At 42.2% G+C, this 24,984-nt stretch overlaps 1 protein-coding gene across 1 annotated transcript in view; it reads right to left on the reverse strand.

Moving 5' to 3' along the window:
• Ect2l (epithelial cell transforming 2 like) overlaps positions 1–24,984 on the reverse strand; it is a 73,236-nt gene that overhangs the window by 25,239 nt on the left and 23,013 nt on the right. Inside the window, exons 3-12 of the mRNA XM_031380744.1 lie at positions 18,346–18,508; positions 17,008–17,260; positions 15,766–15,934; positions 13,802–13,940; positions 12,664–12,832; positions 9,594–9,722; positions 7,116–7,208; positions 5,336–5,518; positions 3,349–3,452; positions 649–774 (exon numbers count right to left, since the gene is read on the reverse strand). Coding sequence (XP_031236604.1) covers positions 649–774; positions 3,349–3,452; positions 5,336–5,518; positions 7,116–7,208; positions 9,594–9,722; positions 12,664–12,832; positions 13,802–13,940; positions 15,766–15,934; positions 17,008–17,260; positions 18,346–18,508 — 1,528 coding nt within the window. The remainder of the gene's footprint in view (positions 1–648; positions 775–3,348; positions 3,453–5,335; positions 5,519–7,115; positions 7,209–9,593; positions 9,723–12,663; positions 12,833–13,801; positions 13,941–15,765; positions 15,935–17,007; positions 17,261–18,345; positions 18,509–24,984) is intronic.

Consider the following 24,984-nt stretch of genomic DNA (forward strand, 5'->3'; position numbering starts at 1 on the left):
GAGGGGGAGGGGGAGGAAGGGGAGGAAGATGGGGAGGAAGAGGATGAAGAGGAGGAAGAGGGGGAGGAAGAGGAGGAAGAGGAGGAAGAGGGGGAGGGGGAAGAGGAGAAGGAGGAAAGAAGAAAGAACTGTTTGGTTGGTTGATTTGTTGAGACAGAGTCTCATGTAGCCCATGGCCGTCCTGGAACTTGATACATAGGCCAGACTGGCCTGGGACTCTCAGGGCTCCATATGCTTCTGCCTCCCAAATGCTGGGATTAAAGATGCGTGCCTCCACCTCCTGTGAAAGAAGAATTCTTAGTTTCATGTACAACACAAAGGATCTTAGTCTTCAAATAATGTCCTTCTCTCAAGTTACATCAGGGAGAACTCAGCTGAGTTAAGTGGTGAAAGCAAATTTCCAAATATCTTCCATCAAGCACAGCTCTCAATCAGTGAGGGGCCTGTGCTCTGAAGTGCCTTAAATGTCACTCACATTAAGCACCATGAAATACCCTATTTAATAGTAGTCCATGACAGTGATATTCCTAAAGCAGTAACTGCTGGAAGCTTTCCAGGAGAGCTGGCATCACTCGGCGAGTCTCTTCACCACACATGCCTCTCTCTACAGAGAAGCCACATGGCAAAAGCTGCAACAGCATCTTTTACCTTCATGAGTGGATCCCACGTTTCTTCCAGATCACATTCTGTCAGAACATCATTTCCTTCAAAATCCTTGTTCTTTTTACTAGATTTCTTCAGCAGAAAATAGGACAAAAATTCCAGAGGTTTATCCTGGAAAATACCCCCCCCAAAAAAATTCTATTTAAAGTATTCATCTGACATTATGTTAAACATATCACAGAAAAAAGAACACATGCTAGGGTTCAGCCTGTGTGAGCCTAAAGACTTGTGTTCTGATCCCAATGCCCAAGTAAAAGTGGGGCTGTGGTGTTGGTACCTGTAACTCTAGGTGAGTGCTGGCAGATCTCCAAGCTCATTGGCCAGCCCACCTACCAGAATCAGTGAGCTCCAGGTTTACTGAATAACCCTGTCTCAAAATGTGAAATAGAAAAAATGATAAATGAAAACACCTGTGGCACACACACACACATACACACACATGCATACACACTCAGACACACAAATGCACAAACATATGCACATGCATACATACAAACGCACACTCACATACACACACATTCACATAGATACACACACACACACACACACACACACACACACACACACACACACACACACACTAAACATAAATACATGAGACAAAGGACATTTTTTAGATGGACTTTTCAGTTCTCTGCTTAAGACATATTACTAGAAAACAAAGCACCGGGCAGTGGCGGCGCACGCCTTTAATCCCAGCACTTGGGAGGCAGAGGCAGGCAGATTTCTGAGTTCAAGGCCAGTTTGAGGTTTTATGGAAGGTTCTCTCAAGATCTTTAGGCTCAAAGTGGCTCACAACAACCCTTGGCCACATGAGGAAAAGACCAGCAGGGCTCTTGCGGTCTGTCAGGGGAAGGAAGCAAGCCCAGGAGAGAGGCAGGGTCACACCGTCTGGAGACACCAGGCTCCCGTGGAGTCTGCTGCCCTCCCACACTGCAGGTTTGAGCCTCATCAAAATTGTACTATACATGGTTCTTCCTCCTTCAAACATTTTTTAGACATTTTATGTTTGAAAGAAAGTGCAATATCCTTCCAGGCCTTTGGGTCTCCGTAAACATCCATGATGAAATCAACAGAGGAATTTGTCAGGGCCTTGACGCACTGGATGTTGGGTTGTAGTGCCAACTGAGCAGAGTCCAGAGCAGGCGGTCCATGGCCAAGAGTAGCTCTACACAGTTTGGCTAAGCCTGCAACTATCTGGTGCTGCCCCAGAAATCCAAGGGAAACTAGAACAGACACGCAGCAGCAAGGGGAAGAAATATGTGTAGAACTATGTTTAACTGGGGGAGGGAGTCGGTCCTTGGAGAGTAAAGATCTTGCACAGTCTTAAGACTTCGTCTTCACAACCTGGGGGCTTCAAGAAAGATATCCTGTGGACTAATCTCTCGTGTGTGTGTGTGTGTGTGTGTGTGTGTGTGTGTGTGTGTGTGTGTGTAGAAAGACTATCGTGTGTATTGTATGGATGCATCACCTGTCAATTAAAAAGCCTATGACCTATGGCTTAGCCAGGAAATGAAAGGTGGGGCATCTGGAAGGGAGAGAGGATTCTGGGAGAGCCAGGTGGGAAGATCCACCCAGGAAGATATAAAGAGATGGACACATGGTACCCAAGCACACGTAACCAGCCACATGGCCGAATGTAGGTTAAAATAATTGGGTTATCTAAGTTATGATCTAGGCAAAGAAGAGCCTGGTTATATGGCCAATGTATTTGTAAACATATTTTGAATCTGAATTTTATTTCTGGGAACAGGGGGCAGAGGGTGGAGGGAAGTAAAATCCATCTTAACATGTGTGTGTGTGTGTGTGTGTGTGTGTGTGTGTGTGTGTACAAAAGCCAGAGGATAATCTTGGCACTGTTCACTTTTTATTTTAAAGATGGTTTCACATTGGTCTGGAACTCACCAAAGATGCCAGAGAGCCCCCGGGATCCACCTGTCTCTCCCTCCCCGGCACATAATATAAGCATCGGCCACTGTGCCCCAGTTGCTTTCACAGAGGCCCTGGGGCTAAACTTGGGTTCTCACACTTGCAAGGCACATATTTTACTGCCTAAGCTTTGTCCCAAAAAAGCCAACAAATCTCTTATAGTCTTCTGAAATGTACACCGCTTTTTCTGGTAGACTGCCCAAGATGCCCTGTTAACATAAATGGCTCTTGAGACTCCACCAACTTTCCCATCCCCAAATGCTGACATGCCTATTTTTTTACCTATGTGTTCTCTCTCTCTCTCTCTCTCTCTCTCTCTCTCTCTCTCTCTCTCTCTCTCTCTCTCTCTCTCTCTCTCTCTCTCTCTTTCTCTCTCCTCCCCCCTCATATAGCCCCCTTTGTTGTATCTGGTTTCACATGTGTCAGTTCCCTGGCTCATAACATTTATGTGAAATATAAGGCCATGGACATGCTTTCTGATGAAGTCACTTCTAACTGAAATTAGGCACAAGACAGAGAACAGTGCACAAATTAAAAGACTTTAAAGAACCCAGGAGGTCTCCCTGTTTCTCTCTTTTATATACTCAGTACATCTTGAGCCCAGAATCTCTCTGTGGCTGCTTTTATAAACTGATGTAATTTCTCTGAGGGATTATGTCCCAGAGTGATAAACTGGTAAAAGGTTAAAAAATGTAAACTAAGGATTTATTTGTGCTGAGATGTTTTCTACTTTTCTTTCTTTGACAGAATACTTACAGATCCTTCTTTTGACAACTCCATCAGTCCATCTGCCAGAGCCTGTAGAGTGCTTCGGTTATTCAGGATGCTGTCCATGCCCAGAGTGTCAAACATGAACTGCCCTGAAAGGTAAAGTACACACACTGTACTTACTTGACGTAAGATATGAGAGAGTAAAGAGCAGAGTCACCACAGTTACCTTTCAGTGCACAGTGAGACAAGGAATGGGGCCAGACCTCTATGACTGCCACGAGGAGACCTATTATAAAATGGGAAATGAGCCAAACCAATTTCAACGTGCTAAAACTGATGCTGAATGAAATCTAAGAATCAGACAATCATAAAAGAAGCCATGAAAGAAGCCTTCTGAGTAAAATGTGGGATCCAGTCAGATATCCTCCACATCTGCTCTACCTTTGGGTTGAAAATGTAAATATTTTAAATTCAGAGAAAGTAGCTTACATATAAAGACATCTTTTCATTTTTTTAATATTTAAACATTTATACACTTTTACTAGAAAACAAATGGACTTCTCATTGCCAACATATTATCATAAAAATATTAACTTTTCCATTTTCTATTTAATTCTTAGTATCTATGAAAGAAAAGGGAGAAATGATTTCTCCTTGTTTACATGAGCTTTTCCCATTGACTTCTCATTGTTAACACACTGCCCTAAAAAATAGTCACAGCTCCATTTCTCTATCTACTCCTTAGTATCTGTGAAAAAAAGAGAAATTATTTCTCCTTGTTTATATTTTGTTAACTATTTAAGAGTATTGGTTTAGCTGGGCAGTGGTAGCACATGCCTTTAATCCCAACTCTTGGGAGGCAGAGGCAGGTAGATTTCTGAGTTCGAGGCCAGCCTGATCTACAGAGTGAGTTCCAGGACAGCCAGGGCTACACAGAGAAACCCTGTCTTGGAAAAAAACAAACCAAACAAACATTAAAAAAACAACAAAAACAAAACAAAACAACAAAAAAAAGAGTGTTGGTTTAGCATTTCCTAAATCGGATAGTTGAAGTAGTAGAGGAAAATACAGGGGAAGATCTGTGCAGAAGAGTCATTTGTGAAGCAAGATATAGGACATATTACTGATGGGCAAAATACCTGGGTGGGCACACACATGCTACCGTGCACAGCAAGGGAAGGGAAGGCACAGGTGTGCAGCGTCGGCATGATACTGTGTCTTAGTCAGATGGAGTATGTATAAAATATGAAGAGATGGCTATAGAGGAAGGGGACATATTTACCCAGATGGTGAAAGTGGATTATTTTTTTAGGGCAGTGTATTGACTGCTTTAGTTTGTGACTGATTGTTAAGATGGTGTCTCATTCCACAAAGGTTATTATGGTAACTTGATCAAGGCAACAGAAAGGAAAGGAAAACTGATTCGGTGATGTCCAACAGGTTCAGTAAAAGGCCATGGAGCCCAGCACCAAGCTGTGTACTTTATTTTAGTGTTTAAGAAGAAAATTGTACTATATACCTTATTTGCATATTTGGAGGGGACCCTGATTGGGATTAGTTACCTGAGACATCTGGGTGAATTATGTATCTTAGACAGATGATAATTGAACCACAGAACAAATTGTGTAACGGATGCTGTAAGAGGCGCTTAATGGCTGGAACAAGAGGCAGTCAGAAAAAATAGAGTTCTCTCGTTGAGTAAAAACCAAGTTCTGCCCAGGGCAGATGGGATCCACGGGAATCAATAAAGAGGTGAAATGTGAAAACGGGAGTCTGCCCCCATGTTCTGAACATGACTAGCTTTACTCTTGAATATTTAAAAAATAAAGATGATGTTTGACCAAGTATCCGTAACAACTGAGTTTTGCTTAGGCCATTCTCAATCTTGACTTTGCTCAGGTAAGAAATAAGCCCTGGCCTGATCTGGAACAGAAGTATCAGAGACCTTACCTATCATGCGGCCATTGGAACAGAAGTGTCAGGGACCTTACCTATCATGCGGCCACTGGAACAGAAGTGTCAGGGACCTTACCTATCATGCGGCCACTGATGCTCCCCTGTAAGTTCTTGAAGATCGGATTTAACTTTTTCCTCACTGACGTCAAGGTGTCTTCCAGGAATTCTGTGAAGCTGGACCATGCCTGCAGCTTGGACTCGCTGAAGTAGTTAAAAGGTGGAGCCCTATCCCGATGTGGCCCCAGCCAGTCACTAAGAACTGACAAGAATTTGAATTTTATTATTGAAGACTCAGTTCATACATGTACACATGCATGCATGTGCAATGCATGTGTGTGGGCATGCATGCGTGTGCGTGTATGTTTGTGTACAGGCGTACATATGTATGTGTGTCCACATGTGTGCACTTACACATAGAGCCCAGAGGTCAGCTTCAGGCATTGTTTCTCAGGTACCTTCTACCCTATTATTTGAGAAAAGGCCTCTCGTTGGCCTTGAGCTTAAGCAGGAGACTTCTACTTCTTGTTTAACATAAAACCAACTCAGCTATCTTAACACTGGGCAAAGTGTCCCTTCTGAGAAGATAAGCAGTCACAGCCTGTTTTCAATGGTAAACAAAGAAACTCAGAAAGGACACAGTGAATGGCCCTCTGTCCATGGCAGATAAGGTTGACAGCTTCTACTTGAAATTAGAAATGAAATCACCACCTGGCACTTTGGGAAGCCCAGTGGATGGATGTAAGTGTATCTTTTCATTCTAAAAGTGACAGTTCTGACTCAGCACTTTCTATGTTCCTGCTACACATTCTCAAGGTCAAGCCACAGCACCTACTCCTCCCCCAACCCCCTCTCTCTCAACAGGGTTTCTCTGTGTATCCCTGACTGTCCTGGAACTCACGCTGTAGACCAGGCTGGCCTCGAATTCAGAAATCCACCTGCCTCTGCCTCCCAAGTGCTGGGATTAAAGGTGTGCCCCACCACTGCCCAGCGCTCATAGCATTTCCAAGGTAGTCCAAACCCTGTTTGATCTGAAGAGAAGGTTTTAAAGGAGAAAGTGTTGAGTGACATTGTAGGATAGCCGTGTGGTTCTCTGGCCGTCAGCCAATGGTCCACTTTTATCCAGTATTAGGAGCCTCAGTGTGTCAATGAAAGGCTATGTGTCACTGTGCTTTCCCTCTGGGTCCATGTCCCTTCCTGATCCGTGTACCGAGTGGGATCTAAGCAAAACTTATCTGCATTTCCTTAGAGCTACAATTCATGCTCCCAAATAAAACCAGATCAATCCTTTAAAAAATTAATTAATTAAAAAAAAAAAAAAAAACCTAGGAAAATACTTTCTTTCTCCAGCTCAGCAACTGGACAACTTTGCCAAACTCTTTAGCGAAGGTTTTAGTAAATGACAGCTTGAAGCAGAGTATTTGCAGCAAAAACATTCTCCTCGGGTTGGTGAGATGGCTCAGTGGGTAAGAGCACCGACTGCTCTTCCGAAGGTCCCAGCAACCACATGGTGGCTCACAACCACCCGGAATGAGATCTTCATTAGGTAATGATGCCCTCTCCTGGTATGTCTGAAGACAGGTACAGTGTACTTATTTATAATAATAAATAAATCTTTAGAAAAAAAAAATTCTCCTCTAAGTAAATGGCTCAGTGCTGTGACTGAAGAAGGGAGACTGCCGCTTCAGGAAGAGTAGCAATTGCGATAGGCAGATCAGGAGATGCACATCAGCACTGAGGTCCAGCTGCTAGTCACTGAGGCAGAGAAGTAAGACAAGAGTATGTTTTCTTAGAACTTGTCCTTCAGGGAGGCAGATGTGCATTACTAGACACACTAGCCAGCTCTCACATATACTTACTGTGTTGGTACGAACCCGTGGCGATTCCAGTCGGGGCAGAGAACAGTGTGCCAGTTAGTTGAGACAGCTGAGAAAGAACTCCCATACCTGCTTCTGCACAGCCAAGAACACTTGCATTAGTTAAGTCATGGGTTTCTCCTGGAGCAGTCACACATTACTGAGAAGCGTGAATGAGCTAGCCAAGAAAGACCACAGGCCACTGTCAGCTTCCATTCAAATCCTTCAGTCAACAGCCTCCAAACATCTCACCCTTATCTCTGTAGACAGATGTCCAAACATCTAATTTCTGAAAACAACACAGTAAGATATGGAAAGAGGGAAGGCAACCAGAAAACCTGTTTATCATCAAGTCTGGAATATTTAAGCCAAAGACAGAGAAGAACCTCACAAGAGTTTCCTAAAATAAGCTGAGTAAAAGGAAACTTGTGGTTGAAAGTAGACAGACTTAAAACATAAACACAAGATAGAACAAAATGGTCAAAATTTAATGTGGCATTAATTATTCCCCTTCTGCTGGGTGTGTTGGTGCATGCCGTTGATCTCAGCACTTGGGTGGCAGAGACAGATGGATCTCTTGAATCTGAGTTTGAGGCCAATCTGGTCTACAGAGCAAGTTCCAGGACAGCTAGGACTACACAGAGAATTTTGTTTTCTCGGGCTGAAGAGATGGCTCAGTGGTTAAGAGCACTGGCTGCTCTTCCGAAGATCCTGAGTTCAAATCCCAGCAACCACATGGTGGCTCACAACCATCCATAATGAGATCTGATGCCCTCTTCTGGAGTGTCTTTAGACAGCTACAGTGTACTTACTTATAATAATAAATAAAATCAAGGTTTTCTTTCTCCTTTGAGATTATAATGAACATGGTCACACCACAAGTAAACTCTGAATAGGACAGAAAACGCTCTGAAGGCTGGTTTGGTCACCCGTTATCATTAAAAATGGCTGACCCTTAACAATATGTACAAAAATATAAAATGTAAATAAAAATACAAACAAATTTTCCTTTTAAAGTATTTTTAAGAAAAAAAGCAAAAAAAAAATAAATAAATAAATAAATAAATAAAATCTAAAAAAAAAAAAGAGAGAGACAAAATTTGTTTTCTCCCCTTCTTCAGTGACACAGATTAAAACACTGGGTAGATTATTGGATTCAGTAAATATAGATTGAATTGAATTACTTAAGAAGAAACATATGTAATGAATGGGATATTTTAATTTTTTGTGGTCCAAAAATAAATACCCACTGCTTCTTGGAACAATATGGTGGAAGCTGATGGGTTTCATGCTTAATATTTTCACTGATAATGAAGTCAGAGTCCACAGAGGACTTAAATCCATATAATCAACTGATTGCAGTAAACCTGTAAATAAAATCCAGGAGAGAAAGAACAGGCTTCTTTATAAGGAATGGTGTTGGGAAAATAGATGCCTATATATGAAATAAATTAAATCTCAATCTATGCCTCATCTATTAGAAATAAATCAAGTGGGCCAGAGACCTAAATGCCAAACTTAAACATAAACTCCTGTGAAGTGTAGTAGGAAATCTTTGTCATCTTTGTGCAAGGAATTTAAAAATATGGCAACTTGAGAAATGGCTCCGAGGCTAAGAGCACTTGCTTCCCTTCCAGTGGGCTCAGGTTTGGTTCTCAGCACCCACATGATCATTTACATGATGCAACTTCAGTTATGGAGAAGCTGACACCCTCTCTGGCCTCCATGGGCAACACACCCATGTGGTACAGATAGATAGATATGTGACAGAACACCTATAGGCAGAAAATGGCTTTGAAAAAATACTTTAAATAATTATGATACTAAAAACATAAGATAAAAGTAAAGATAATAAATTTGATTTCATCAAAATTAACAAGTTCTGCTCTTCAGAAGAAACCATTCAGAGAAAAAGAAACATAAGTCATCAACTGGAAAAACAATTTACTTTTCAAAACATACAAGATACTCAAGCAGACACTGAGGAAGATTTGCAGATAAGTACATGAGAAGATGCTCAACATTGTGGCTTGGTAGGAAATGGCAAGTTAGAGCCACCACGACACGCTTTGATATCCACTTGAACAGCTACAACTAAAACAAACACCACACTGTTGGACAACCTGAGTTCTCAGACATACATTCTTTAGAAACATTAAAATGTACAACCACTTGGAAAAACAGGTGAGCTGGCTTTGTAGCAGTTAATGTACACCACTGGGATCTTGTATACCTTAGAGAAATGTGTGCACACATTTCAGATATATGTTCACAGCAACTTCCCTTATAAAGTACGTTGAATGGATAAACAAATTATAGTATACTATGTAGTGCTATTTTGTGCAATAATTATAGTGGTAAAAAGGAATGAGCCACTGATTTATGTGTTAAATAGGTTTGTTTGTGATTGCACCTCAGAGACACACAAAATAGCACCACAAGAAGGTGTGTCCCCTGCGTTTCTAGAGTTTTGACACTGACCTGATGCTCCAAGTGGTACAAATAAGTCCACATGTCCTCCTTCTTGTTTGGTGGCCACACAGCTTCCTAGTTTCTCCCAGAAGTCTCTCACTTCAGGCCACAGTACATTTTTAATACAAATTTTATAGCCTAAGGGGAAAAGTTAACATGTCAATAATGGTTTGCTATATCATAATAACAAACCTTTTAGCTGTTTGTGAACATGGAATCACAGATTCAAAACCCAGCATTTGCCCATAAAACCAAGATCTCCAGTGCACCTACACTTCACGGAATATTCTGTTAAGGCCACAAAAAGTGCCACTGAACAGCCCTGTGGCCACAAGCCCCTTCATACTCTGGAGTAATAAGGGATTTTACAGCTATGCTTTGGGTGTTGTGTTTCCGCCCCCACTGTACACCAATGTAAGTCACTGGGCTTAAGGAGAGTTTAAGGTGACTGGCCAGTCAAGTCCTGGGATCGTGCAACAATTCCAAAGCAGAAAAAGTCCCCAGTCAATGAGCAGTCATCAATGAGAAACTGTCCCAGCAGGCAAGGCTCCCTGAGATAGCAAGCACCTCACACTCTCTTTACTTCCAGCTCCTCAGGAATGATTCGTGAGTCATCGTGCCACTTTGTAAGTGCCCTAGAAGCTGGGTCATCTGGTTTATTTCTTCTTCCTTCATCCCACACAGATAGAAACTTTACAATTAATAAAAATTAAAACAATTCTGCTTTAGGTAAAAGCAAGGGAGAATGCAAAGCTATGTATAAAGGATAGACTCTAAAAGTTTAATTAAAGGTATTCATTGTCTCCTCCCTCCCCAAAAGGGGTCAACGTTGATAAGATTTTTAAATCTCCCCATGACAACTTAATTATGTCATCCTTTCCTTTCCTTTCCTTTACAGTACAAGCCAAGCAGAGTCTACCAGAGGTGGCAAGTGCACACCAATTTATCTATCTTGGTGTTCATTGCTACTGTAATTACTGTACTTTCATCAAATTTTAAGATTTTTGTGCATCAAAAGAGAGAGTATAAAGGACAGTTATAGGTGGTGGTTTAAATAAGAATGACCCCCATAGGCTTATATATTTGAATGCTTACATATCAGGGAGTGGCACTATTTGAAAAGATTAGGAGGATTAGGAGCTATGCCCTAGTTGGAATAGGTGTGTACTTGCTGGAGGAAGTGTGTTGATAGGGGTGGGCTTTGAGGTTTTAAAAGGCCCATACCAGATCCACTCTCTCCCGGCTTATAGGTCAGGATGAAGCTTTCAGTCACCTCTCCAGTCTCCTGCCATGCTCCCTGTCATGAAGACAATGGACTCAACCTCTGAAACCATAAGCAAGCTCTCTATTAAATGCTTTTTCTTTTATAAGAGTTGCCTTTGTCATGGTATAGTTACTCTTTGCAGTAATAGAACAATATAAAAGTGCAAATCATATATCAGATAAGGAGTTAATATCCTTAACACACAAAGAATGTCTACAGCTCAACCTATACAAAAATCAACCCACTTTTCAATAGGCAAAGGGCTTGTGTTCATAAAGAAAATATGCAAATGGCCAGCAAACACATGATGGATCTTCAGCATCTCTCATCAACAGAGATATGCAAATCAAATATAGTGAGACTGGAAACTGTATGAACTAAACAAACAAGAAACCTGAAAACCTGTAACAAATGAATGGCACAGAGAACTTTGTATTCTTGCACAGCTGATAAAACAGTTGCAAAAAACAATATAGGGGCTTTCGAATTTTTAAAAAAAACCCACTATATCATACTTAGGAGTATATTTCCATATTTGTAAAAGCAAGAGCAAAAGAGGTTTGTCATTATTCTCTATAGACAAGAAGTAGAAGCAACCTGAATGAACACCAGAGGATAGAGTTATAAACATACTGTCTTAGTCAGGGTTTGTATTCCTGCACAAACATCATGACCAAGAAGCAAGTTGGGGAGGAATGTACTTATTCAGCTTACACGTCCACATTGCTATTCATCACGAAAGGAAGTCAGGACTGGAACTCAAGCAGGTCAGGAAGCAGGAGCTGATGCAGAGGCCATGGAGGGATGTTCCTTACTGGCTTGCTTCTCCTGGCTTTCTCAGCTTGCATTCTTATAGAACCCAGGACTACCGGCCCAGGGATGGCACCACCCACAATGGGCTGGGCCCTCCTCCCTCAATCACCAATTGAAGAAACGTTTTTTGGGGGCTAGAGAAATGGCCCAGTGGTTAAGAGCACTGACTGTTCTTCTGAAGGTCCTGAGTTCAAATCCCAGCAACCACATGGTGGCTCACAACCATCCATAATGAGATCTGACAGCCTCTTCTGGTGCGTCTGAAGACAACTACATATAATAAGTAAATAAACAAATAAATAAGTCTTGAAAGAAAGAAAGAAAGAAAGGAAGGAAGAAAGAAAGAAAGAAAGAAAGAAAGAAAGAAAGAAAGAAAGGAAGGAAGGAAGAAAGAAAGAAAGAAAGAAAGAAAGAAAGAAAGAAAGAAAAAGCACCTTTCAGCTGGATCTCATGGAGGCATTTCCTCAAGGGAGGCTCATTTCTCTGTGATAACTCCAGCTTGTGTCAAGTTGACACCAAACCAGCCAGTACACATATTGTAACACATACATAGAGTAGATTAGTATTTGGCCTTAAAAGAGAAATAATCACTTGGAATAGTGTATGAGCCCTGAAGGTATAAGTAAAAAATGGCAGTCACAAAAAGACAAAGCAAGTGATTCCACTTCTGTATTTAAAGGATTCAATGGTTATCAGAGGGCAGATATCAGAGGGGAAGAAGAGAGGTAGTGCTTAACACAATGTTTCAATTTTGCAAGATGGAAAAGCTTTACAGGAATGTGAATAAAGTGTATGCTTTAAAAAGACTATGATAGCAACCATCCTGCTGTGATCTTAATCTCTATCTTTAAGATTAGCATCAAAAGTTGCTTTACCCTCTTCATGAGGACAAAATGAACCTTCCTAGCTAATCAGAACTTAGAGGCACTGTGAACGTCACACTTGAGGATAAGCGCTCAGACATTCAGAGCTGTGTGACTGTCCTCCAATCCCCAGACCAACCTCGCAGTAAGTCGATTTCTCTGCTGTTTCCACCACTGAATATTCCCAGGCTCTGTGCCTTTCGCCCTTGTAGAGCTCTGTCTGTGAGCTGAAGCAGGCCCTCCAATGTCACTCCACTGTGTTCATACAGCACAGCCACGACGCCTGGCTTGATGCTCTCTATCACCATCTACAAGTGAAACAGCATGTGTGAGCTTTAGAACTGGGTGATATACAGTATGCTATGATTGCTAAAGAATTTTCATAAATTACAGAAGGAAGGAACTAAACTTCTCCCACCAGTTTCTTTATTTTTCTCTAACTACCAGAAAAAGATGAAGTTCATTTGCAACTCCATCATGGAAAAAAATATTTCTAATGAGTTACATTATTTTCTCCCAAATCTCTTCATCTTTGTACACACCAAACAGATATATATACAATGTATTAAAAACAATAAATTAATTAATACCATTTTGCAATAGCCTTCTTAAGTAGATTTTAAAATCTTCTACTTAAATATACATATGTGTATAATTTAAATATACAATTTCATTTCATTTTATTAATTTTTTACATTTTGAGACAGAGTCTTATTATATAGTCCTAGCTTACTTGACACTATATGGTCCAGGTTGGCCTCAACCTCTATGTTCCTGCCTTAGCTTCCTAAGTGCTTGGATTACAGCTAAATACTACGATACACAGCTCTAATTACATTTTATGAGGAGCATATTTTAATAAAATATCTTAAAGATAGAACATAAAGTAGTACTTCTCACCCACTTTTGAAAACTATCGGTCAAATATTATTAAAGTTCTTGGGAATTCTAGAAGAGCCTTAAATAGTTTTAACCATCCTGCTGACTGTTTTCTTAAGTGCAACAAATTCAGTCCAGTGGGTGTGGTTTGACATCAACTGCACACAGAACCGTTTGTACCTCTCATGGGTTTTCAAAGTAAGTTTGATTACTTTTATCTTTATTGCTTCCAATTATAATAACTGTATGGGGTCTGAAAGTGTTCACTTGATCAGGCAATTTTCCTTTCACGAGATGAATCATTTTTCACACACATGGTAGCCAGAAGATTGTGTCAGTGCAGATGACACAGTAGAGGGTGGCCTCCTCACACAGTGGGCCTCCTCACACAGTGGTACCTCATATGCAGGAATCCGAGATGATATCAGGATGACATGGAGTGGCAGAGCATAGGAAGAGCTGTCGTCGGTTCTACCAACCCTGGAATGGTTTTTCTTTAATAACAAAGGGTAGGAGTGACTTCCGGAGATATTGCTTCTGTAGGGCACAAGAGGATCATGAAAGCCTAATGTCCTGCTAGCATGACTGTTGATAGGTGCTGATATCCTCTGAACACCTGTAAACAGCAGAAGACCACTGTCCCCGAGTTCTTAGACTCTCCTAGCAGTCTGAGGAAGAGCAACAAATCGGGGTCCCAGGTCGGGTCAAGCCAACTCTGTCCCATTGGTCTCTGAGCTTCCATATGAGAGATGCAGGAAACGTTTCTTGGTACTCACTTAGCTTTTACTGGGTGCTTGAGTGAATACTGTGATACACCTGAGGGTCTAGCCACGCAATCCCTAACTCACTTCTGCCCCTTAAGGATTCCTAAGTAATGTCTCCATTCTCTCCTGGGCTCCATCCCCACCTGACCAAGGATGGGAGACACCCTATGCTTCTTAAAGTTCGCCTTCCACAAGTGAAACACAGTTCCACACTCACAAATGTTTAGACACAGATCTGCGTGTGGTGTCAGTGGTGACACCGAAGGAGTGTTAGAACAGGAAGATTTGGGTCCCAGTGCTTATATTAGGACAGGTGAGACTTTAGTGTCTTCATTTGAAAGGCAAGTATAGACTTGCCAAAGTGAAAAGCTCAACAAACCTTTCTTTCCCCTTAGTTTCTGAGCAGCTGCAGAAGCTGTGGAAGTTACAAACATCTGCTAGGAAAGGTGGGTAGAGTAAGAACTGAATCTTGGCCCTATCATCAGATGCTATGACTTGGGTCACTGAAAAGAACCAGAGTATTGTGTTTGGATTTACAAGTATAAATGGAAGTTTTATTCAGATCCATATGGATGCTGCTATAATTTGGGTCTGAAGTTTTCCTCAGGCATTAGAGGCTCCATCACCAGTCCATGGTACTACCAGGAGGTGGAGGGACATTTAGGAGGTGGGTCTAGAGGAAGGAAGTGGGTGTGCTCTTAAAAGGAATATGCAGGACACTAGCCACCTTCAGCTTTTCCTCTTCAGTTCTTAGGCAGCATAAAGTGAACAGGTCTCTCCTACCAGGTGCTTCCACCATGAGATTCTATGCTACTGCAGGCCCAAGCAATGGAGCCAAATGGTCATGAGGCCATGAGCTAGAGTAAACCTTTCTTCCTTATATGTTTATTTATGTCAAGGATTCATTAGGACAGTGGAGAGATGACCAACAGACACTCTGTGGTTATTTTTACTCCATAAAAATGTAGGGTCACATCAGTTTTGCTCAACAGCTTTAGAAAATGTATGATATCCACAATATAACTTTACATTAGGGTTAGAAACATATTAAACCTGTTTTAAGAGGGATGGAGAGATGGCTCAGTGGTTAAGAGCACTGACTGCTCTTCTAGAGGTCCTGAGTTCAATTCCCAGCAACCACACAGTGGCTCAAACCATCTGTAATGAGATCTGATGCACTCTTCTGGTGTGTCTGAAGATAACAACAGTGAGATCTTAAAGACATCTTTTAAACATTACATATTTTCCTCTTCAGAATGCACTTAAAGACTGCTATTCTTTTTTTTTTCTTTTTTTCTTTTTTTTTTTTTTTTTTTTTTTTTTTTTTGGACAGGGTTTCTCTGTGTAGCCCTGGCTGTCCTGGAACTCACTTTGTAGACCAGGCTGACCTTGAACTCAGAAATCCACCTGCCTCAAGACTGCTATTCTGCTATTCTTGAACATTAAATCAAACCTTAAATCATTAATTCTTTCTATGACATTTTATAGAATATGAAGTATACAGTTACTGAAGATCCCTACATTGGCTACATAATTCCATAATGAGTTCTTGGTGTCACAGAAAGGCCTGAGCCCCCAGTGGGTAGAAATTTGCTCACCGCTTGGGCAAAGCATCTAAAGATGCTTGGAGAAACTGTCTGTCCAAGGCTTCGTATAACCCTGTCCCATCTCTCCATAGCTGAGTACCACCGGGCAGGCTTGTACATTTTAGCAACCTGGAGCAGCGTGTTCCACTCAGCCAAGGGGGTCGAGCTTTGAATAACTCCTCTGAAAAATGAACAGCAGCAGGCTTCCTGTTTACTTCACACTTTCTACAGCCAAGCTAACATAGATCAAGTCATTAAAAAGAAAGCTGCGCCAGGGCAATACTCCAAATGAAAATAATTATAGCCACTTGTATACACTCTGCTAGGATTTCTTATTTGTTATCTGCACAATTTGCTATCTTGGGCCAATCTACAAAGCTCTGAGAACAAGCCATTCTTCTTGTGGGAACTAGATAATCAGTCCATAGGTTCCTATCTCTTTCTGTCCTTGACTGGAGTTGTAATTTCCCTGGTGAGTTTCAATCTTCCCAGAGAAGAGTCAGGCAGAAGAGAAAGCTGAGCCCAGGTCAGTTGACAGTCTAGTTTAAGAGCGTGTGCACATTAAAGTCTTTCCTGAACGCCTGCCTTTATCCCCATTCTCTTCCTGCTCTTTTCAAAGAAATTGCTCCTCTTGATCTCAACCTCATGCTCACTCTCCTTCACCAGCCCCAATTCCTCGGCCCTGAATTTACTTCTTGGTTTTTGCCTGTGTTTGCTCCTCCTCCTCTTTTTGTGTGTGTGTGCTGGGGAGGGGGCTCAGAGTGTGTGCACAGATGTATGGGTCTGAGTACACAATTGGAGGCTAGAGGTTGACTCAGTTACACTGGCTGGCCAGGAAGCTCCCAGGATCCTCCTGTCTCTTCCTCCTTAGAACTGGGATTACATGTGCATGTGTCCCACCTTATTTCTTACCCCCTGTGTGGGTACTGACAATTTTAACTCAGGTCCTCAGGCTAATATGATAAGTATGTCAGCAACTGAGCCATTTTTCAAGATCCCTTCCTTGTTCATGCTCTCACAAACCTGAGAGAAAGCAGCCAGCTGCGGGGGCGGGTGTTCAACCTTAGATATCTCATCTGAAATCTTTTTTTCTATTACCAATTAACTGAAAACACATAATAAGAGAAGGAAGAGCTGGCCTTGAGCATAGGCTAATGAGGAGCCCAACACACTCCCCTCTACACGTATCTGTATGTAAATCCATTTGTTCAAGGTCTGGATACCATAAAAAGGTTTAAATTGAATGCTTCTTACTCTTGCGGAATGCAATTTTCTCCCAAATTATTTTTCTCAGGCACTTTTCTCTTTGCCTCTCCTGGAGCTCCTCATCCTCCGTTTTGGGCTCATTCAGTGTTCCATAAACAGCAGCAGCTTCCCTGGGTGTTAGCCAGTCCAAGCTGGACACACAGGCAATGTAGTGCTGCTTCCAAGCTCCATATTCATTCTGTGTTGGCGTGTAGGGCAGAAACCATCCGAACTTAGTGCATTTGGGCATCCATAAGCAATCCTTCAGGAAAGAACCAAAGACAGTCGAGTTTCTAAGAGACAGTTTTCTAACAGTAATAGTTTCAGGCACACACACATTATTTTTTGCTACACTGACATTTCTAGTATTGTTGACTTAATGTCTAAACTTCAGTCTGAAAAAAGTATAAAATACATTTTATTCCACATGAATAATGTTCTTGGTGAATATATATTACATTCCATATAAACCTATATGTATGTGTGTATATGCCATCTTGAGACACTTATCCAGCATTCCTATAGGATTCTGCTGCCTTAATTCTAGCTTATGAGAATTCAGGTGTAACAGTTTGCTTCAGACCAGCCCTCCCACAGAGAAGAATTTTTATTGAATTCATATGATATTGCCAAATTGCAATAATTTTTGACATATTAAAAATACTGGATTTCATGTGGTTCACTGAAATCACAATTTAGACTAACTATAAAGAACAAGCAAGTTGGGCATAGTGGTATGAACTTATGCACCTGTAGTCCCAAATCATGGGTATGTGAGGTAGGAGGTACACCATGAGCCCAGGAGTTCTAGGGCAGACTGGGAAACATAGCAAGACCATGGAAACCAGACTCTGGGGAGGAGGTGTGAGTGCAGGCCAGTGTGTGCCAATGCAGGCCAGTGTGTGCCAATGCAGGCCAGTGTGTGCCAATGGACGCCAGAGGCCAACTTTGGGAGTTGGCCTTTGCCTTCCACCTTGTCTGAGACAAGGCCTCTCTTGTTGTTCACCACAGCATTCACCAGGCTGGCTGGTCCCTGAGTGTCCAGGGGTTCTCTTGTCTCCATCCCCATCTTGCTTGGGGACAGGGCACAGGGACTATTGATGTTGCTGCCACACTCAGCTTTCTGTAGGCTCTGGGTTCAAACACAGGTACTCACTTGTGGAGCGAGCACCTTTCCCCACTGAGCCAGCCTCTTCCCAGCCCTCCGTTCTGTCCCCCAAGGGGCACTCAACTATGCTTCAGGCTCCCTCCACTATTATTTCAGGGAAGAGAGCCACCCTGATTGACCCACTACAGACTACTTTGTGTCCCATTACTAGGAAGTCAGAGAAGTAGTGAAGAGGAAACCTGTTCAGTTAGAAACTTCCAGGGCCAGCTGACTTGAGCAGCTGCACACAAGTCTTTCGGATTCAGAAAGGAAAAGATATAAAGAGAAATGAAGCGTGGTAACACTGTTGAGAAATCCACTCTGGCCACTTGCTTCCTTTCTGAAAACCAGTCTTGGATGAACCTACAAAAAAGACACAGAAACTTAAATCTTAATACTGTCATCTAATGGTGACTAATGGTCCTGTAAAGAGAGCAGCCATTGTTATTTTCTAATGTTCTACTATAAAGTAACAAAATCATGACTTAGGAAGTTGTAGCATACCTCCCTAAGCTAAGCAAGGCCCTGAGTTAGATTCTTAGCATTGCAAGTGTGTGTGTGTGTGTGTGTGTGTGTGTGTGTGTGTGTGTTGTCTGCATATATATCTGTGCAGTCATGCATATGCTTGCAGAGCCTAGAAGAGGGCATCAAATCTCCTGGAACTGGAGCTATGAGGGTAGTGAGCCTTCATGTGGGTGCCAGGAATGAAACCCAGGTCCTCTGGAAAGTTCGCCAGTGCTCTTAACCTCTGAGCTAGCTCTTGACTGGCAGTTCTCAAGCTGTGGGCTGTAACTCTTTTGGCACCCCTATCTCCAAAAATATTTATATTAGCAAAATTACAACTATGAAGTATTGACAAAAAGAACTTTATTGTTGAGGGTCACCACAACATGAAAAACTGTTCTAATGGATCACAGCCTTAGGAAAGTTGAGAATCACTGCAAGTCTAGCATGTTTGAAAAAGGTTTTATTATATTTTATTTCTGTATGTGCGTGTCCACATGCATGTACTCACATACACGCATGCATGGCTTGGGTGTGGAGGTCAGAGAACTTGCAGAAGTCAGCTCTCTCCCTCTACCATGTGGGATCCAGGGACGGAACTCAGGCCATCAGGCTAGGCAGTGAATGCCTTTACCCACTGAACCATCTGACCAGTCCCCCGCTTTTTTTAAAAAATCAGCATGCAAAGCAACATGTTCCTAATGGCATTTTCAATCCTATAGCATCAGCTTCTGTCTTTCTCCTCCCCTTACTGACCTCCCATCCCTTGCTTCTCCTTGTTGGTCTTCTCCCTACCCCAAGTATTTCTTCTTTAGCTTTCATGTCAGACCTATTCTGACACTCTCCTGTTAAGATCTCTTCTTACATTTTCATGGTCCCCTCTCTAGATTTATAACCTTCACACACACACACACACACACACACACACACACACACACACACACACACGCATGCACGCACGCGTGCTTGTATGTGTACAGCTTAAACCTCAGCACATTTCATAGAAATGGGAATGGCATTTCCTATTAAGAAAAGGCCATAGCATCTTGCTGAACATCTCTGACACGGAGTGATAGTCTTGACTACTGCTTTACCAAATGTAAAACAGGAAGGTTCACTGATAAAAATCATTCACTATTAAGAGTGGCAGTTTCATTCAGCATAATAAAGAACTATTGCTAATCCACCATGTTGGATGTTCCACGCAATACTCTGAACTTCAAGTGGTCCAAGCCTAAGAACTATGCATCAGATGCAATACCTTAATTTTACGCTCAGTTTTGTATCTGGCCTATATATTCCTGGAATGTGACCATGTTTTAAAGCAAGCCCTTCTTTTGGAAATGTTGGTGGGCATCTCTGTGGAAGCCAGCTAGATTTATGCCCCAAACAGAACCACAACAGTGAAATTCCCATAAATGACTAGAATATCTGGCAAAAATTCTTCCAGTTCACAAGTAATAAGCCATCATTGGAGGCTTTTTTAAAAAACAGGGCAGTGTCCTCTCTAATTCTCTTTTTCCCTCCCCCATGCAATAAACACACATCAAATCACCAAATTGTGCAGGCCACGTCTCTGCATTTGTACTCACACACTGGCACAGGGCCACACAGCCAATCTCTACACTGCCTAAGCTGTGTTGTGATGAAAGGCAAGACCACCCCTGCCACCTCACTGTTTATGAAAGTTGTCTCTGGTATGGTGAGGGAGGAGGAGGGAGTTGACATGAGAGTCGGGGGAGCATGAGTTGAGGAAAGGGAAGTCAGTGAGAGTGAGGGAGGGTTAGGAGTGTAATGAATGTGTGGTTATGACTACAATATGTTCGATTTGTGTATGGGAATGTCAAAAAAAAAAACCATCACATCCTATAAAAAGGTTTTCTTAGTAAACTCTGTTCTACATGCACATTACATGGAACTTGCATATGTGTGCCCTCTACTCAAGGCAGAAGATAGTTCATGGCATATAGAAGGCACTCAATAAATACTTGTTAAATAAACATATTACCAGAGGAAGATGATAGATGCATCCTACCATCTACAGGGAGAAGTCAGTGTCTGAAGATTTGCATTTGGGGTTTTGTGAGAGAGTCTTACAAGCTTTGGTTGGTTTGCATTAGGCAGGGAAAGAGGGAGGGGGAGGGGGAGAGGGAAAGGGAGGGGGAGAGAGAGAGTGCCTGGGGCAAGAGAAATGGCTCAGTGGTCAAGAGCCTTCATTTGTTGCTTTTGCAGAGGACCAAGGTTCAGTTTGTGGCACCCACGTGGTGGCTCACAACCACCCATAATTCCAGTTTCAGGAAATCTGATGTCTCCTTTGACCTCTGAGGGCATCAGGCACGCATGAGGAGCACATGATATGCAGGCAAAACACTCATACATGTAAAATAAATAAAATAAAAATAAGAGTCATCATTTGAAGCAGGACATGGGGGCACAAGCCTGTGGTACAGACACTGAGACGGGAAGGCCAAGAGATTGTGTGTAGACTGACTACACAACAAGAATGCATATCAAACAACACTAGGCATTTGTCACCCACACCTGGCAACCTGAGTTTGATCCCTAGAACCCACATCAAGGTGGAAAGAAGGAACTAACTCCACAAAGCTGTCCTATGATCTCCAAACACAGGCTGTGGAACATGTCCACCCCAACACATAGCTACACATACACACAATAATAATAAACTTATTAAATTCTTTAAACAATTGACAAAAAGCACAGTAATTTGAGGGGATGGGATGGAATTGTAGGCTGGGAATCTGACAGTTTCTTCTATAGACCTCTCTGTAGTCACTTCCAGTGCACAGCTTCTTGAAGGGTTTTGTGCAATGAACTGGCTTGTTTCTGGTGGATTTCAGGCTCTGCCTGTTAGTTTCTGTGGCCTGTATTCACCACTTTCCATTTCCCACTAGTGTACTTGTGATTTGTGTTACAGATGTAGCTTTGTTTCCTCCAAGTTACAATCTTTATTGTTTGGGGTTTAATTAGGGGAGTGATTTTACTCTTACCAACTGATAATGGGAGCATAGATTTTTAATGGAGCTAAAATTCAAAACAAAAGTATATTTGCTTGACTTTTCTTGTGTCTGTGTGTATGTGTGTTGTTTTTTTGGGTTTTTTTTTTTTGGCTTTAATTTTGTTGTTTTTTTTTCTTTTTAGATCTGTGCTACTGAAAGGGACAGACGTCTTTCCCCTTCAAGGTGGTAACTTCTACATGAGATAACATTCCCTTTCCAACTAGAGCTGTTGCTATGCTATGAAAATGTGCTGCGTTTATTCCTACTTTTAATACCCAGGCCATGCTGTTCTGAACTGTCAATCATTTCTCCTAATTGAATGACCAGCGGGCATTGGAGAGATTGTCTGGTGGATAGGAGTTCATGATAAACTCACTTGGCATGGTGAGGGCTGAGTTAAGCATGAGGTAGCAGAGTAACCAGCCTGCCCTCCACAAAACCATCAAGAAACGAAAGGCTCAGACACACTGAGCAACTGTGCACAGTGAGGGCGGATCTAGAAATAGGAAGACTGGCTGTAGAAAGTAACTCTGCACTGGATTCTGGACCACAAAGGAAAACGTAGTATTCTATCCACTAAGAAAGGACATGGCTGGACCAGTGAGGATAGCTGATTAGGTCTGTGATTGGATGTGGGGATAGCTGATTAGGTCTGTGATTGGATGTGAGGACGGAATCAGTGCTGATAGGTGTTAGGTGAACTTTGATTTTTCATCAGTGTTCTTATTAGAAAATACATACTAAAGGTCTGGGGAGATAGCTCAGTTGATAAAGCACTTGCCTTCCCAGCACAAGGAGTTCCGTTCTATCAGCAGAACCCAACTGTGCTGGTATCCACATGTGAGCACAGGGCTAAGGGAACAGGAGGACCTCTGGCCTTGCCAGCTAGCACAGTACACCTGGCAAGTCCAGGATAGAGAGACCCTGTCTTCAAGAACAGGTGGAATGCCTAAGGAACAAAACTCAAAACTGTTTCAGAAGCTTCACTTGGGTGTGCACACTCGTGTACCTGCACCACACACACATATACACCTGTTCACACACTAATGCAAAACTAGAAAGAAAACCCACACTGATATCCTGGGGCTTCTGAGAATCACATTTACACCTTAATCTCACATACTAACGGGTAACAATGCAAGCTTGACACAAGTGCCAACTCCTGAGCTACCAACTATTCAACTTTAATCAATAGAGGAATCCAAATGGAAAGGGCCAAGAAAATATTTATATTATTCCTGCAACTCTACAGTTACAAATTATTGAAAAGTAACATTTATTTTTAAAATGAAAGCCCACGTGCTTCATGATATGTTTTATGTGCACCTATTTCCTGGCCTTGTTACTACTGTTTGTCGGTATCCATATAGCCTAGTCAAATCCAGAGATGAACAGGGCCTTAAATGAATTTGCTGGCATGTAGCCTGATGGCAGGGTTGTGGATGTGCAGGGCTGGCACTGTGTGATATCCACAGATGTGTCATTTGGGGCTCTCCTCAATACTGATGATAAAATACATGCAATAACTGTGTCATTTCCTTTGAAATTAACATTCAAAATGAACTAGACAATGACACACTGAGAACAGTTAATCCCCAAAGGATTAGGGTTCTGACTACAGTTTGGTAGACTTTAGAACCTCCTCCTTTTCTAAAGATGTATTTATATTGGAATGTGTGGGTACATGCATATGTATGCAAACACATGCACAGGTGCCTTGGAGGCCAGAAGACAGTAGTAAATTCCCTGGAGCTGGAGTTACTAGCACTTGTGAACCACTTTAAGTAGATGCTGGGAACCAATCTCAGAGCCTCTGGGAAAGCAGCTTGCACTCTTAACTTCTGAGCCATCTCTCCTCCAGCCCCTTGGAGATAAAATTGACTCTCACTTTGAAATTGTAAGAAAATTAACAAAATAATATGTAAATCCAAAATGTTTTCAGCCATTTTTCCTTGAGGTGCTGGGGACATAATCCAGCACATCATGTATGCTAGGCAAGTACTCCAGCTATGAGCTATATCCTGGCCCTTGGTTCTTTGAGACAGGGTCTCTCTGTACACAGCTCACACTGGCCTTGAACTTACTTTGTACACCTGGCTGGCCCTTTTTTTTAAAAATGGCAACAAATTTAAAATGTATGATAATTTCATATATGTAATTATACAATATAAAAGTAGCATTCTCTTCTTTTCCCATTTATAATTCATGTTTAATAAATTTTTTATTGGTTATGTTATTTAATTATATTTCAAATATTATCCCCCTTCCCAGTTTCCCCTCTGTAAACTCCCTATCCCATCCTCCACCCCTCTACTTCTATGAGGGAGCACCCCCACCCACCTACCCACTCCTGCCTCATTGCCCTAGCATTCCCCTACTCTGGGGCATTGAGTTTCCACAGGACCAAGGGCCTCCCCTCTCAATGATGCCAGATATGGCCATCCTCTGCTCCATGTGCAGCTGGAGCCATGAGTCCCTCCATGTGTACTATTTGGTTGGTGGTTTAGTCCCTGGGAGCTCTGGGGTGTCTGGTTGGTTGATATTGTTGTTCTTCCTATAGGGTTGCAAACCCCTTCAGCTCCTTCAGTCCTTCCCCTAACTCCTCCATTGGGGACCCCGTGCTCAGTCCGATGGTTGGCTGTGAGCATCTGCATCTGTATTTGTCAGGCTCTGGCAGGGGAGAGCCACACCAGGCTCCTTTCAACAAGTGCTTCTTGGCATCAGCAATAGTATCTGGGTTTGATGTCTGCAGATGGAATGGATCCCTAGGTGGGGCAGTCTCTGGATGGCCTTTCCTTCAGTCCCTGCTCCACTCTTAATCCCTCCATTTTCTGTGAGCTTGGGTGTGTCAACACTCCTGGGGGACAAGTTTTCTGTAGGTGGGATTGGGGTGAGGAGAGCTGTGGCACAGGGTCAACTCCCAGGTGCAGATCCTGGCTGGCCTTATACTGACTATCCTGCCTCAATCCCAATGCTTGGATTACAATCGTGTACCACCATGCCCAGCCTCAGCTACCTTTTCAGAGAAGGGTTTTGGGGTATCTTTGGAATGTTTGCTCTCATCATCTCTTTACCACTTTGTGGAATCTACTGTTCCATCCCAGAGAGCCCAAAGAGAAAAACAGAATGTGAGCTACTTATAAACTAAACTTCAATTTTGCCTGTCTTATGTTTGTGCCTGGTCTGCTCTGCCACCAGACTCACATTGAAGAATAGTGAATCTTAAGCAAGAAGAACAGAAAATGACCTCATTGTATTTGAAAAGAATCCATGCCGACAGAAGGGACTTTTGCAGTAATAACACCAGGCTCATCA

This window comes from Mastomys coucha, unplaced genomic scaffold, assembly GCF_008632895.1.
Source record: "Mastomys coucha isolate ucsf_1 unplaced genomic scaffold, UCSF_Mcou_1 pScaffold2, whole genome shotgun sequence".
NCBI lineage: Eukaryota > Metazoa > Chordata > Mammalia > Rodentia > Muridae > Mastomys > Mastomys coucha.